Source organism: Labeo rohita, chromosome 24 (genome assembly GCF_022985175.1).
Source record: "Labeo rohita strain BAU-BD-2019 chromosome 24, IGBB_LRoh.1.0, whole genome shotgun sequence".
NCBI classification, from domain to species: Eukaryota; Metazoa; Chordata; class Actinopteri; order Cypriniformes; family Cyprinidae; genus Labeo; species Labeo rohita.
In genome coordinates this window covers 12154081-12167949 of record NC_066892.1, presented here as the reverse complement: position 1 = coordinate 12167949, position 13869 = coordinate 12154081, and the positions used below count along the sequence as shown (strand labels likewise).

The 13869-nt window shown below is 31.6% G+C and overlaps 1 protein-coding gene across 1 annotated transcript; it reads left to right on the top strand.

The window, feature by feature from the left end:
- Nucleotides 1–634: 634 nt before the first annotated feature.
- On the top strand, nucleotides 635–10617 carry cops5 (COP9 signalosome subunit 5). The gene is made up of 8 exons (XM_051097593.1): nucleotides 635–974; nucleotides 1064–1298; nucleotides 4488–4616; nucleotides 5018–5083; nucleotides 5183–5268; nucleotides 5362–5473; nucleotides 8557–8705; nucleotides 10333–10617. Exons 1-8 carry the CDS (start codon nucleotides 838–840, stop codon nucleotides 10421–10423), a joined length of 1005 nt encoding a protein of 334 aa, XP_050953550.1. The 5' UTR covers nucleotides 635–837; the 3' UTR covers nucleotides 10424–10617.
- Nucleotides 10618–13869: the final 3252 nt, after the last annotated feature.

Sequence of the window (13869 nt, the reverse complement as noted above, 5' to 3'; positions counted from 1 at the left end):
ATTTTGGGGAATGTAGTTTACGCCCCGAGGTTTTTCTCCGTCAGTAAAACATACTTTATACATGTGTTTTTTAAATGATAGAAAATCAAAATTTATTTCGTTTCAAATAATGACAGTGATTCAGACTATGAAATGATTTATATAAGCCACATAAAAACACTTATTTTTACACTTATTCTTATTTTTAGGAGCATACAATTTAAAAGTCCAGATTTTGCACTTTTATATTCTATAATGACACTCATTCTGGCCTTTTTTCCTTTACATCTGCAAATTTTATTTGTCTCATGATAATAAATGGTAGTCTATCCTGCCACGTTTTTTTAGACTAAAATGACAAGCAAAACAAACAAATAAAAAGATTTAAATAAAAATTAAAAGACAAAAATTGAAGAGAATCAACTGAGTAGTTCACATGTAACGAGAGAGAGGAAAAAAGAAACGTAAACGGTAAACATAATCAAAATAAAAGAATAAACCAAAAATATTTAAATAGCTATGGTTTTAAAAACACACATAACAAAGAAATAAATTACTGGGACGCACAAAAAAGCAGAGGAAAGTGAATTCAGCAACAATAACGCAGTCAAGTTACTTTGAGACTTTTATTTTGACACAATATAATTCCCTCGTATCGTTTATGGTCGCTACTTTCACTCAGGTCTGAGAGTTGGGATTCAGCAGGAGCTTTGTGAATGATTGCTAAGTGTTGTGTTTAAATTTTTAGCTGAACAAAACGCTTTGAGCTGTTATTTTGTATTTTAAATCTCGTGAATTGCAAGTGGTATTGAATATACTTCGTTATAGTTCATCCGGACATAAAAGCCGACTGTAGCTATGGCTGGTAGTAGCATAGCGATGAAAACATGGGAGCTGTCAAACAGCATGCAGGAAGTTCAAAGTATTGATGAAATATATAAGTATGATAAAAAACAACAACAAGAGATCCTGGCAGCCAAACCCTGGACTAAAGAGTGAGTTTTCCACACGGCACGAATTTATTCCTCTTCAAGAGGCCTGAGTTGTTTTGGTATGATTAATATCTGTTGTCCATTGTTTACAGCCATCATTATTTTAAATACTGCAAGATATCAGCTTTGGCACTGTTGAAGATGGTGATGCATGCCCGATCTGGAGGAAACCTAGAGGTGATGGGACTTATGCTGGGGAAGGTGGATGGAGAGACCATGATCATCATGGACAGTTTTGCTCTACCCGTGGAGGGCACTGAAACGCGAGTCAATGCTCAGGCTGCAGCCTATGAATACATGGCTGCTTATATAGAGAATGCTAAACAGGTACACTGACCTATAAGCATTTTTTAAATTCCCACTAGGCAAATAAAAGAGAAAAAACAGACCCCTTGTTTTTTAAATATGATAGTATCCACTGCATTATACAGCAGGTACACTGCGTAAACCGGATTGTGAGATTTTCTGTGTTGTGATGCTATACTCATCTTAAATATTCCACTAATTCATTTAGAATTAAAATGCATAATCTAATACTAATTGAGACTACTTGGAATATGTGCACTTCTAAAATTGTAATTTAAAAATATTTTAAAAAATTAAAATAAATGGCGACTAGTCGCATGATTAAAATATACATGAATACATGAAAAATTTGTTACCACTAATTTTATAATTATTATATATTTAGTTTTCATGAGCCAATATTATTTGACAGACTACATGGAATATTTGCACTTTCAAAAATATTTATCACTTAATAATTAATGAAGGCAAAAGATTTAATCAGACGATTTGGTCAAAATCTTAAAATAAATGATGAGCAACTATTTTACTAATGCTTTTAGAATTATTATGCATTCAGGTTTCAGGATCTAATATTAATCTAGAGAGTAGAAGGAATATTTGCACTTTTAAAAATGTGTTTATCACATCAAAAGACTATTTAAATTCATTTATGAAAGTAAAAATGTGATTAGCAAATAGCTAATATTATTTAAGATACTACATGGAATATTTGCAGTTTAAAAAATGTTTATCACTTGAGCAGTCACCGAAACTAAAATATTTATAAACTGTGTATGCTGAATCTTGATGTGATATGCTACAGTCATCTAAAAATATTTTACTAATACTTTCAGAATTATTATGCATTCAGTTTTCATGATCTAATATTAATCCAGAGACTAGATGGAATATTTGCACTTTTAAAAATGCATTTATCACATCAAATGACAGTTTAAAATTAATTTATGAAAATAAAAATGATTTAAAAATAGTAGAAAACTTAAAATAAATAGTGAACAGTCAAAGAAACTAAAATATACATGTATTGTATATACTGAATCTTGGTGTGATATGCTTTGTTGATCTAAAATATTTTACTAATACTTTTAGAATTATTATGCATTCAGTTTTCATGATCTAATATTAATCCAGAGACTAGATGGAATATTTGCACTTTTAAAAATGCATTTATCACATCAAAAGACAATTTAAAATTAATTTATGAAAATAAAAATGATTTAAAAATAGTAGAAATCTTAAAATAAGTAGTGAACAGTCACAGAAACTAAAATATACATGTATTGTTTATACTGAATCTTGGTGTGATATGCTTTGTTGATCCAAAATATTTTTCTAATACTTTCAGAATTATTATGCATTCAGTTTTCATGATCTAATGTTAACCCAGAGACTAGATGGAATATTTGCACTTTTAAAAATGTATTTATCACATCAAAAGAACATTTAGAAACTAATTTATGAAAGTCAAAATGTCATTTATTAGCAAACATACATGGAATATTTACACTTTAAAAAAATTTTTATCACTTAGCAAGGGCATTTCAAATGAATTAATAAAGGCGAAAATATGATTTGAAAATAAAAAAATCTTAAAGTAAATGGAGAACAGTCACAGTAACTAAAATATACATATGTTGTGTATGCTGAATCTTGGTATGATATGTTATACTAATCTAAAAATATTTTACTAATACTTTTAGAATTATTATGCATTCAGTTTTCATAAACTAATATTAATCGATAAACTACATGGAATATTTGCACATTAAAAAGGTGTTTATCACATCAAAAGACCATTTAAAATTAATTTATGAAAAGAGTATTTAAAATTAATTAAAAAGGGAAAAACATGATTTAAAAATAGTAAAAATCTCAAAATAAATAGTGAACAGTCACAGAAACTAAAATATTGCATGTGTTGCATATGCTGAATCTTGGTGTGTTATGTTATACTTGTCTAAAATTATTTTATTAATACTTTTAGAATCATTATGCATTCAGTTTTCATGATCTAAATATTAATCGAGAGACTACATGAAATATTTGCACTTTTAAAAAGTGTTTATCACATCAAAAGACCATTTAAAATTAATTTATGAAAATAAAAATGTGACTTAAAAATAGTAGAAATCTTAAAATAAATAGTGAACAGTCACAGAAACTAAAATATACATGTATTGTGTAAGCTGAATCTTGGTGTCATATGCTATACTCATCTAAAAATATTTTACTAATACTTTTAGAATGATTATGTATTCCGTTTTCATGATCTAATATTAATCCAGAGACTAGATGGAATATTTGCACTTTTAAAAAGTGTTTATCACATCAAAAGACCATTTAAAATTAATTTATGAAAATAAAAATGTGACTTAAAAATAGTAGAAATCTTAAAATAAATAGTGAACAGTCACAGAAACTAAAATATACATGTATTGTGTAAGCTGAATCTTGGTGTCATATGCTATACTCATCTAAAAATATTTTACTAATACTTTTAGAATGATTATGTATTCCGTTTTCATGATCTAATATTAATCCAGAGACTAGATGGTATATTTGCACTTTTAAAAATGCATTTATCACATCAAAAGACAATTTAAAATTAATTTATGAAAATAAAAATGTGATTTATTAGCACATAGCTAATATTATTTGAGAAACTATATGGAATATTTATCAGCAAAAGTATTTAAAATTAATTAAAAAGGCAAAAACATGATTTAAAATAGTAAAAATCTTAAAATAAATAGTGAACTGTCACAGAAACTAAAATATACATGTGTTGTGTGCGCTGAATCTTGAAAATATTTTATTAATACTTTTAGAATCATTATGCATTCCGTTTTCATGATCTAAATATTAATCATCTAAAAATATTTTGCTAATACTTTTATAATTATTATGCATTCAGTTTTCATGATCTAATATTAATCCAGAAACTAGATGGAATATTTGCACTTTTAAAAATGCATTTATCATATCAAAAGACCATTTAAAATAAAAAATTTTGAAAGTAAAAATATGATTTGAAAATAACAGTGAAAATCTTAAAATAACCAGTAAACAGTCACAGAAACTAATATATACACTTTATACATTTATTTATAGACATATTATTCATTAACTTCCCATGAATGAATGACCAGACCAGCATGTGATGAAATATTAGTAATTCTGAGGATCATCATTTCTGAATCTATTTAGGTGGGGCGGTTGGAGAACGCCATTGGATGGTACCACAGTCATCCTGGATACGGCTGCTGGCTTTCAGGCATAGATGTCAGCACTCAGATGCTTAACCAGCAGTTTCAAGAGCCCTTTGTCGCAGTAGTGGTAAGTGCTGTTGAAAATGTTAAACTGGTCGCTTATTTTGCATTAGGACTCTAAACCCTGTTACTATCAATCTCTAAGGACAGAGGGGGGAAAATATCTCAGCTATGAAATTGTTGAAGTATCAGTTTAAATTCAGTAATATCAGTGATCCATAATTGACCCCAAAATACAAATGAGTTTGGTGACATTTGTAGTGGTGTCTGATTAATGGCTGTTGGCTTTGTAACTGAATACATTATACAGTTTACCCTTCGTTGCTATTGCTTATTTTGTGCTGAGGGCAAATAGCGAGCTGGTGCTCATAAGTTTCACTTGCTAAACTGGCAGCTCAGTGTTTTTATTTGTTATTTGACTGAACTGTTTTGCTTATTACAGTCCTTGTAATTTTTCATCCCTCTCAGATTGATCCCACAAGGACTATATCCGCAGGGAAGGTCAATCTCGGAGCATTCAGGACATATCCGAAGGTAGGAACATTTGTTAGTCTAGTATTTCATATTTATGTGTCTATTCATTTATAAGAGTCTGATAAGAATTTTCATCACGTATTTAAATTTTAACGCCAGGGTTACAAGCCTCCAGATGAGGGTCCGTCTGAATACCAAACAATCCCGCTTAACAAGATTGAGGATTTTGGAGTGCACTGCAAACAGTAAGCTTTCTTACACACTTGGAAATGTATTTTACTTTATTGACTTGGCTTGAAAATATTGGGAATTTACAATAAACTGTTTTCTGCTTTTAGGTACTATGCTTTAGAAGTGTCTTATTTTAAGTCTTCCCTCGACCGCAAACTCCTAGAGCTGTTGTGGAATAAGTACTGGGTCAACACTTTGAGTTCCTCCAGCCTTCTGACAGTAAGTACTTTTATTGATATAGCAATCTGAGTAATTTTATATTTATTTAACCCTTGTGCTGTACTGAAATACTTCTAATACCAATACCTAATTTGGTTTTCTTAGTCAAAAATGAACAGCCTTTAAAAATGGCTTGTAATTCTCTCATTATGTGGTCAGCACAAGTTTTGTATTTCTTTTTGGAACTGACTGATCATAGGCCTTATTGATCTGTGCTTATGAACCTATATACACTACCAGTCAAAAGTTTTTGAACAGTAAGATTTTTAATGTTTTTTAGAATTCTCTTCTGCTCACCAAGCCTGCATTGATTTGATCCAAAATACAGCAAAAGCTGTTATATTGTGAAATATTTTTACTATTTAAAATAACTGAATATATTTTAAAATGTAATTTATTTTGGTGATCAAAGCTAAATTTTCAGCATCATTACTCCAATCTTCAGTGTCACATGATCCTTTAGAAATCATTCTAATATGCTGATTTGCTGTTCATAAAATTTTTTTTATTATTATCAATATTTAAAACAGTTAAGTACATTTTTTTACAGGATTCTTTGATGAATAGAAAGATCCAAAGATCAGCATTTATCTGAAATAAAAAGCTTTTGTAATAGTGCACACCATACCAGTCAGTAGTTTCAGTACCATTCTTTATTTATTCATTTTTGGGAAAGAAATTATAGAAATTAATCTATTTAGCAAGGATGCTTTAAATTGATAAAAAGTGATGATAAAGACATTTATAATGTTAAAAATTATTTTTATTTCAGATAAATTCTGTTCTTCTGAACCTTCTATTCAAAGAAACCTGAAAAAAAATCAACTCAGCTGTTTTCAACATAATAATAAATGTTTTTGAGCAGCAAGTCATAATATTTAGAATGATTTCTGAAGGATCATGTGACTGGAGTAATCATGCTAAAACTGTAGCTTTGAAATCACAGGAATAACTTGCATTTTAAAATATATTCAAATTAAAAAAACTATTTTATTTATTACTATTTTTATTTCAGATAAATGCTGATCTTTGGATCTTTCTATTCATCAAAGAATCCTGTAAAATATGTACTTAACTGTTTTAAATATTGATGATAATAATAATAAATTTCTTGAACAGCAAATCAGCACATTAGAATGATTTCTAAAGGATCATGTGACACTGAAGACTGGAGTAATGATGCTGAAAATTTAGCTTTGATCACAGGAATAAATTACATTTTAAAATATATTCAGTTATTTTAAATAGTAAAAATATTTCAACGTTGCACAGTTTTTGCTGTACTTTGGATCAAATAAATGCAGGCTTGGTGAGCAGAAGAGACAGAAAACATTAAAAATCTTACTGTTCAAAAACTTTTGACTGGTAGCGTACATGTATATTGTGCATGCTGAATCATGGGATTTTCTATACTATACTCACCTAAAAATATTTAACTAATTGTTTTATAATCATACTGCATTCATGTTTAATGGTCTAATATTAATAAAGAGACTAGATGAAATATTTGCACTTTTAATGAACTGATTGAAAAAAATTTTGAGTGAAAAAAAGCATTATTTATGGATCATTTTGACAATATTCGCTTATAAGCTCAGATCAATAAAACCTACGCTAAGTCAGTTCTGAAAAGAAATGCAAAACCTGTTCTAGTGAAAAAAAACAAGTTGATAAAATGCAAAACAAGATATTTATAAGCAATTTTATGTCAGCCTGTGATTTTTGGACGAGGACACACAAGTGTAACAATGTGGCAAAAAATTCAAAAAATGTTATGCAATGTTGTTAAACATTTATTAAAATGTTAGGAAGTTGTTAAACCCTGTATGAGCAAAATCAGTAAGTTTATAATATTAAAGACAGTTCACCCAAAAATGAAAATTCTGTCATTAATTACTCATCTTCGTGTCGTTCCAAACCAGTAAGACCTTTGTTCATCTTCATAACACAAATTAAGATATTGTTGATGAAATCCGAAAACTTTCTGACCCTGCATAGACAGCAGTGCAACTGACGTTCAATGCCTAGAAAGGTAGTAAAGACATCATTACAATAGTCCATGTGACATCAGTGGTTCAACCTTAATTTTATGAAGCTACAAGAATACTTTTGTGTGCAAAGAAAACAAAAATAATGACTTGACACGTATGTGTCATGGTTCTCTTGTGAACATGCGTCAAAGACTGACATAGAAGAGAAGAAATTGCAACATTTCTTTGCGCACAAAAAAGTGTTCCTGTAGCTTCATAACATTAAGGTTGAACCACTGATGTCACATGGACTATTTTAACAATGTTCTTACTACCTTTCTGGGCCTTGAACATGTCAGTTGCGTTACTGTCTATGCAAGGTCAAAAAGCTTATGGATTTCATCAATAATATCTTAATTTGTGTTTTGAAGATAAACGAAGGACATGAGGGTGAGTAATTAATAACAGAATTTTCATTTTGGGTGAACTATCCCTTTCACTAGCATTTTTGGGAAATGATTCTATTGTTTTTTTATATTATAATATTCACATAATTATCTAGATTATCTTGAAAATGTTTTGGATTCTGAAGGATAGAAGTATTTTATGTGCATTGATAATATGACAGGGGTTTGTTGACGACTTGTGTACATGATTAATATTTGTAGATGCTGCTTTTGTTTCCCTGCCTATTTGTTTTGAAAGCTTGTCATTGTTGACTACGACTGACATTCTGTCATGAGCTTTGTTTAACACTTTCAATGGGCTGTAGACTATATAAACAGCAGCCTCTGAGCTCTGTGTTAGAGACAAATTGACTACTTGTCAAAAGCGACTTGCTCCGCTATGGAAGAAGTGTTGTCAGTGATTATGTTGTCACCACAGACCGAGACCTTAAGTCACTGAGTCTGTCTTTATTATGAAGCCTCGTCTGGGCAGTGTACAACCTCACCTTCTGCAAACTTTTGAGACCTCATTCAGGAGGCTTCAGCAAACAATTCAACAAAGTACTGAATTGACCATCAGTGGAATGCATGTTTATGTATTGTTGTGAAATTGTGCAGTAACCTAGAGCAAGTGGAATGGTGGTGTTAATGGCTCTTGTTCCTGCAGAATGCAGACTACACCACTGGACAGGTGTTTGACTTGTCTGAGAAGCTCGAACAGGCAGAAGCGCAGCTGGGACGAGGCAGTTTCATGCTGGGGTTAGACACACATGATAGGAAATCGGAGGACAAACTTGCAAAAGCAACACGTGACAGGTAATACAGTCCCTATCGATGCAGTGTGACATTTTGTCTTTCATAACATATTGTCAATTATCATAGTTTAAATAAGTGAAACTAAACAAATAAGCCAAGGCAAGTTTATTTACACTACTAGTCAAAAGTTTTTGAACAGTAAGATTTTAAATGTTTTTTAAAGAAACCTCTTCTGCTCACCAAGCCTGCATTTATTTGATCCAAAATACAGCAAAAGCAGTAATATTGTGAAATATTTTTACTATTTAAAATAACTGCTTTCTATTTGAATATATTGTAAAATGTAATTTCAGCATCATTACGCCAGTCTTCAGTGTGACATGATCCTTTAGAAATCATTCTAATATGTTGATTTGCTGTTGAAGAAATAGTTTTTATTATTATCAGTATTTGATACAGTTGAGTATTTTCAGGATTCTTTAAATAGAAAGAAGTTTTTGTATTTTTTTTTTTTTGTGAATTTTTTTATTTTGTAATTTTTTTTGTAAATACTTTTATTTAGCAAGGATGCTTTAAGTTGATCAAAAGTGATAATAAAGACATTTATAATGTTACAAATGATTTCCTTATGAACTTCCATTCATCAAAGAAACCTGAAAAAATTCTACTCAGCTGTTTTTGACATCATAATAATAATAATAAATGTTTTTTGAGCAGCATATTAGAATATATTAGAATGATTTCTGAAGGATCGTGTAACTGGAGTAGCAACTTTGAAATCACAGCAATAAATTACATTTTTAAATATTTTCAAATAGAAAACAGGTATTTTAAATAGTAAAAATATTTCAACATTTTACTGTTTTCGCTGTACTTTCAATCAAATAAATGCAGGCTTGGTGAGCAGAAGAGACTTCTTTAAAAAAAAAAAAAAAAAAAAAACATTACAAATCTTTCTGTTCAAAAACTTTTGACTGGTAGTGTATTTCCAAATGTCATGTTGTAGGTCCTAAACAATTATTTTTATTTCCAGGTTGTTGTTGTTGTTTTTTTAATTATTATTAAATAAAAATAATTAAATAATAGATGTTAATTTTGTTTCAGACTTTTGAGTAAATATAAAAATTAAATGCATAAAACTACATGTTAAACAATGTTTTGCTTTTTAATTAAAAAATTAATGGGGGAGCAGTGTAAATATGTATCATTTGAGTATTTGAGTATTGAGAATAGAATACTGATTTTCACATTGATTTCATATTTATTTTGCATGATGTCATATGTGTTTGCCATTTTTTTGCTCAAATAAAATTTTAAAAAGTTTATTGTTGTATTAGACTTTTGGAATGAATATAAAATCAAATGTATAAAACTGGATAAAAATACATTACTTTTGCTTTTTTTTCTCATCATTATTTTTAATTTATAAAAGATTACGTATTTATTTTGTTTATTTGATTGATTGTTTGGGAGTAAATCTGTTTCTTTTAGGCATTGATAATAGAATACATTTATTCTTTTTTTTTTATTATTTTTCTTTATAAATGATTATTTATTTATCTATTTATTTTTACATTTATTTATATTTATTTTGTGTCTATTTAGGTACTATATTGCAACTAATGACTTGTTTTTAATACAAACACATTTTGATAAAGCATGATCAAACTTTTTCTTTGCTTTTCAGCTGCAAAACAACCATCGAAGCAATTCATGGTTTGATGTCCCAGGTTATCAAAGATAAACTCTTCAATCAAGTGAACACATCTACCAACTAAACTTGGAAGGAACTAAAGTTAAATGACTTCACACGCAGTGTTTGCTTAGTTATGTGTTCTTTCGTTCCGATTCTGCTTTGAAAGATTCAAAGGAATTCTCCTGTAGGAATGTTTGCGTCATTTATCATTTGTTTAAAAACTGAAATAAATGCTGTTCGGGTTGATTAGTTGACAGAAGTCTGGTGTTTTTGCTTCATCTTTTAATTTGCTTGCAAGATAAATAAAAAAAAAAGGTATTATAACTCACACAGCTCATCGTCAAGGCTGTCCTTCAGATCAAGACAAATGAGTTTTCCTTAGCGCTTAGACGTTTGAAATGTATTCTCCTCTGGGTTCACTGTGTAACATGGTACCGCACCGTTCCCATTTCCCACAGCTTGTCCAGGAGCTGTAACAGCAGTATTCAACATTATAAAAACCACAGTGCTCCACAAGAGGTCATTTTCATATTTGCCAGTCATAGCATTACATAATGGAATAACAAACTCAACGGCCCAAAGATAAACACAGCTTGGCATGGCCGCAGCGCATCTGTCAGGACGACCCTGTGCAGGTTGTCTCTGCGCTGTACACAATCCTTCAGGATTCTGAGCGTTACGCTGTGGCCTGTCACTGATGCATCACAGAAACGGGAGCTCGATACAGTGGAGTCTATTCAGCTCTGCGTGTCTGCTCTTTATCGCTGCAGACACTCAACGCCCGTGCGGTTTTGTGCACACACGTGCCTGCATTTTCTTACAGACAACAGTGCTGACTTCGTATTTATGGACGTTTTATGTTTTGCCTTTATGTTCCGGAAAGCGTCAGTCTGTTCAATTATGGCTTGTGCAATTTGTGGATTTTGGCTTGAAGTTGTAACGAGAATATTTTTTTGCTCGTGATGACAACCAATGTTTTATTCCATGGAGGAGTAAATTAATTAAAGGAGTAGTTTGGCCAAAAATAGTTTAGAAAATTAGTTGAAAATATATTTATCATCAGGCTATCCAAAATGTAGATGAGTTTGTTTGTTCATAAGAAACAGATTTAGAGAAATCTAGCATTACATCACTTCCTTACAAACGCACTGCAGTGAATGGGTGCCATCAGAATGAGAGTTGATAAAAACAGCACAGTAAGTGATCCACATGACTCCAGTCTATCAATTAATGTACTTTGGCCAGAAGAAAGAGTTAAAATGTCTTCATGATGGATTTGTTTCTTACAAACAATCAGCTTTCCACTTTAGATGATGTTATTTATGGACTCTTACTTGTGGATTATGATGTTTTTATCAGCTGTTTGGACTCTTATTCTGACGGCACCCATTCATTACAAAGGATCCATTGGTGAACAGGTGATGTAATGCTAAATTTCTCCAAATCTTGCATACCTCTTCAGTGGGTACTGTTCATTTTTAGCAAAATTTCATTTTTGTGTGAACTTTTCCTTTAAAGCCGTAGTTATCAAAAATCCCCCATGCTCTGTATGCAATTATAAATAAAGCTTATAATCATCACCAGATGAGATGAGTATAAATGAGATGAGATCTAACTAAGCTTAAGTATATTATGTTTTCCATGAGTGAACTAACATCAGCCAAATCCATTATCTCAATTTTAAGGTATGTTTTCTATTAGCAAGAGTCTTCTTGAATTACTTGGAATTCCAGTTCATTTGCTGAACCTGGAGAAAATGTTTTCAAATAATACATTTTAGAAATTATAGATATGCGATTAAGAGAATATATTCGAGTGAGCAGCACAAATAGTCAGCAGTGGCTATTGATCATAAGGCTAATGTTAAACTAGCCTTGGGGACCAGTGACCTCAAGATATTTGGTAGCACTGATGTTTTCTTTGGACCATATAATAATAATCTCAACAAGCATGGTTGTAAGGAGGTGAAATGTGTTCAATGCCCCAGAGGAGAGTCTGAAAAGGGCAGAACTCCCCCTTTACGTCTCTGAACCAACCAAAGCAACATTTCCTTTCTGCCAAGAAATTCTGCATACATAAATGAAGGCAAGTCACTCAGTCTCAGGAAGCACATTCCTCCACTTTATATAACAATACACGGGTCACCGCAGTGACTCAGTCCACTGAAGCCCACCGCACTGCTCTAGAAGTGATATGCATTATTAAGAGCAGTGGTTTGAGTTTGAAATGAGAGAGAGAGAACGTTTTAAGTTCTACCAGCTGAAGCTGATAAACATGGTTTCTGATTTCAACATGTAAATGCTTAAGGGTTTTGTCTACTTTAAGCCTCAAGGGTGGCCTGAGGTTTTGGTTTAAACCTAGTTTTTCCATTTTCAAAATTTCAATTGTCTTTCTCTTAACACACATATTTTTAAGTGTGTAATATAATCTCTTCATATATATATATATCTTTCTCTGAAATGACAAGGCGAAGTCCTCAAAGTTTTTTTATCAAATAAATTTTTAACTCCGTGGGCTCAGGGGCGTTTACGACACGTCATCAATCGTCCATATTGCCGGCACTGAATGTAAACAATGCCACTGAACTGAAAAAAATTAGCATATTTTGTTGATTATTGCTGCTGAAAATAGTCAATTATTGTCATGTTTTGGGCTGTACTAATCGGTCGGACTGGGAAAAACATTTGGAGTCATAAAGACTGCCAAAATTATAACAAATCAAGAAGAAGAGTGCAAAAAAACCGTCTTGAGGGATAAAAGGCGTTTGTAGTTGGCCAAACTGAACGAGGATTTCCAGGGCATGAATCTTAACAACATTAATGTTTGTTCTGATCATTTCCGGTCAGGTAGGTGAAATATTAGGCTGATATCTTAATTAATACTGCTCGTAGTATCTTTACCACCTATTAACTTTAGTTTCTCAAAATATTTCATCCTTTCCCCCTTACCAAGTCCTTCTCTATATGATTTAACAGCTTCCACACATTTTTTCCGTGGTTTAGACAGCATAAATTAGCAGAACAACGTATTCAGTAGTTCATTAACCATTCAATCCATGCTGTTGTTTACATCCGAGTATCGACAATATGGCCGCGCATCTGGGTAACGGAACAAATGGTGACGTTAAGTGTAAATCCTCATTACATATTATAACAAATCACTAGTTTTTCTAAACAGTGTTTCTAAGTTCATCGAATTTTAACAGACCCCCTAAAGTGTGCAATGGTGGAAAAGTCACGTAAGAGGAGGCCACAACAAAACCCGCCCAATTTCTACTGAAAAACTATGCCAAAAGAAGCCCAGTCCCGTTTTGACCAGGGTCCTGTTAAGAATCGCGTTCCAGGGGGTAAAATACACATTTTTTTGGCGGGGTTCCCCTGGTATAATAGCATTCCAGGGGCTAAATATTACGTTATTGGGTCACTTCAACCCGCGGACATGAAAAACAATCCGCGGCAACAGTGTTAAAGTAGCCCAGTTCCACAGGAAAACCACGGACTTGGCAACACTGCAATGCGTCCATCGCCA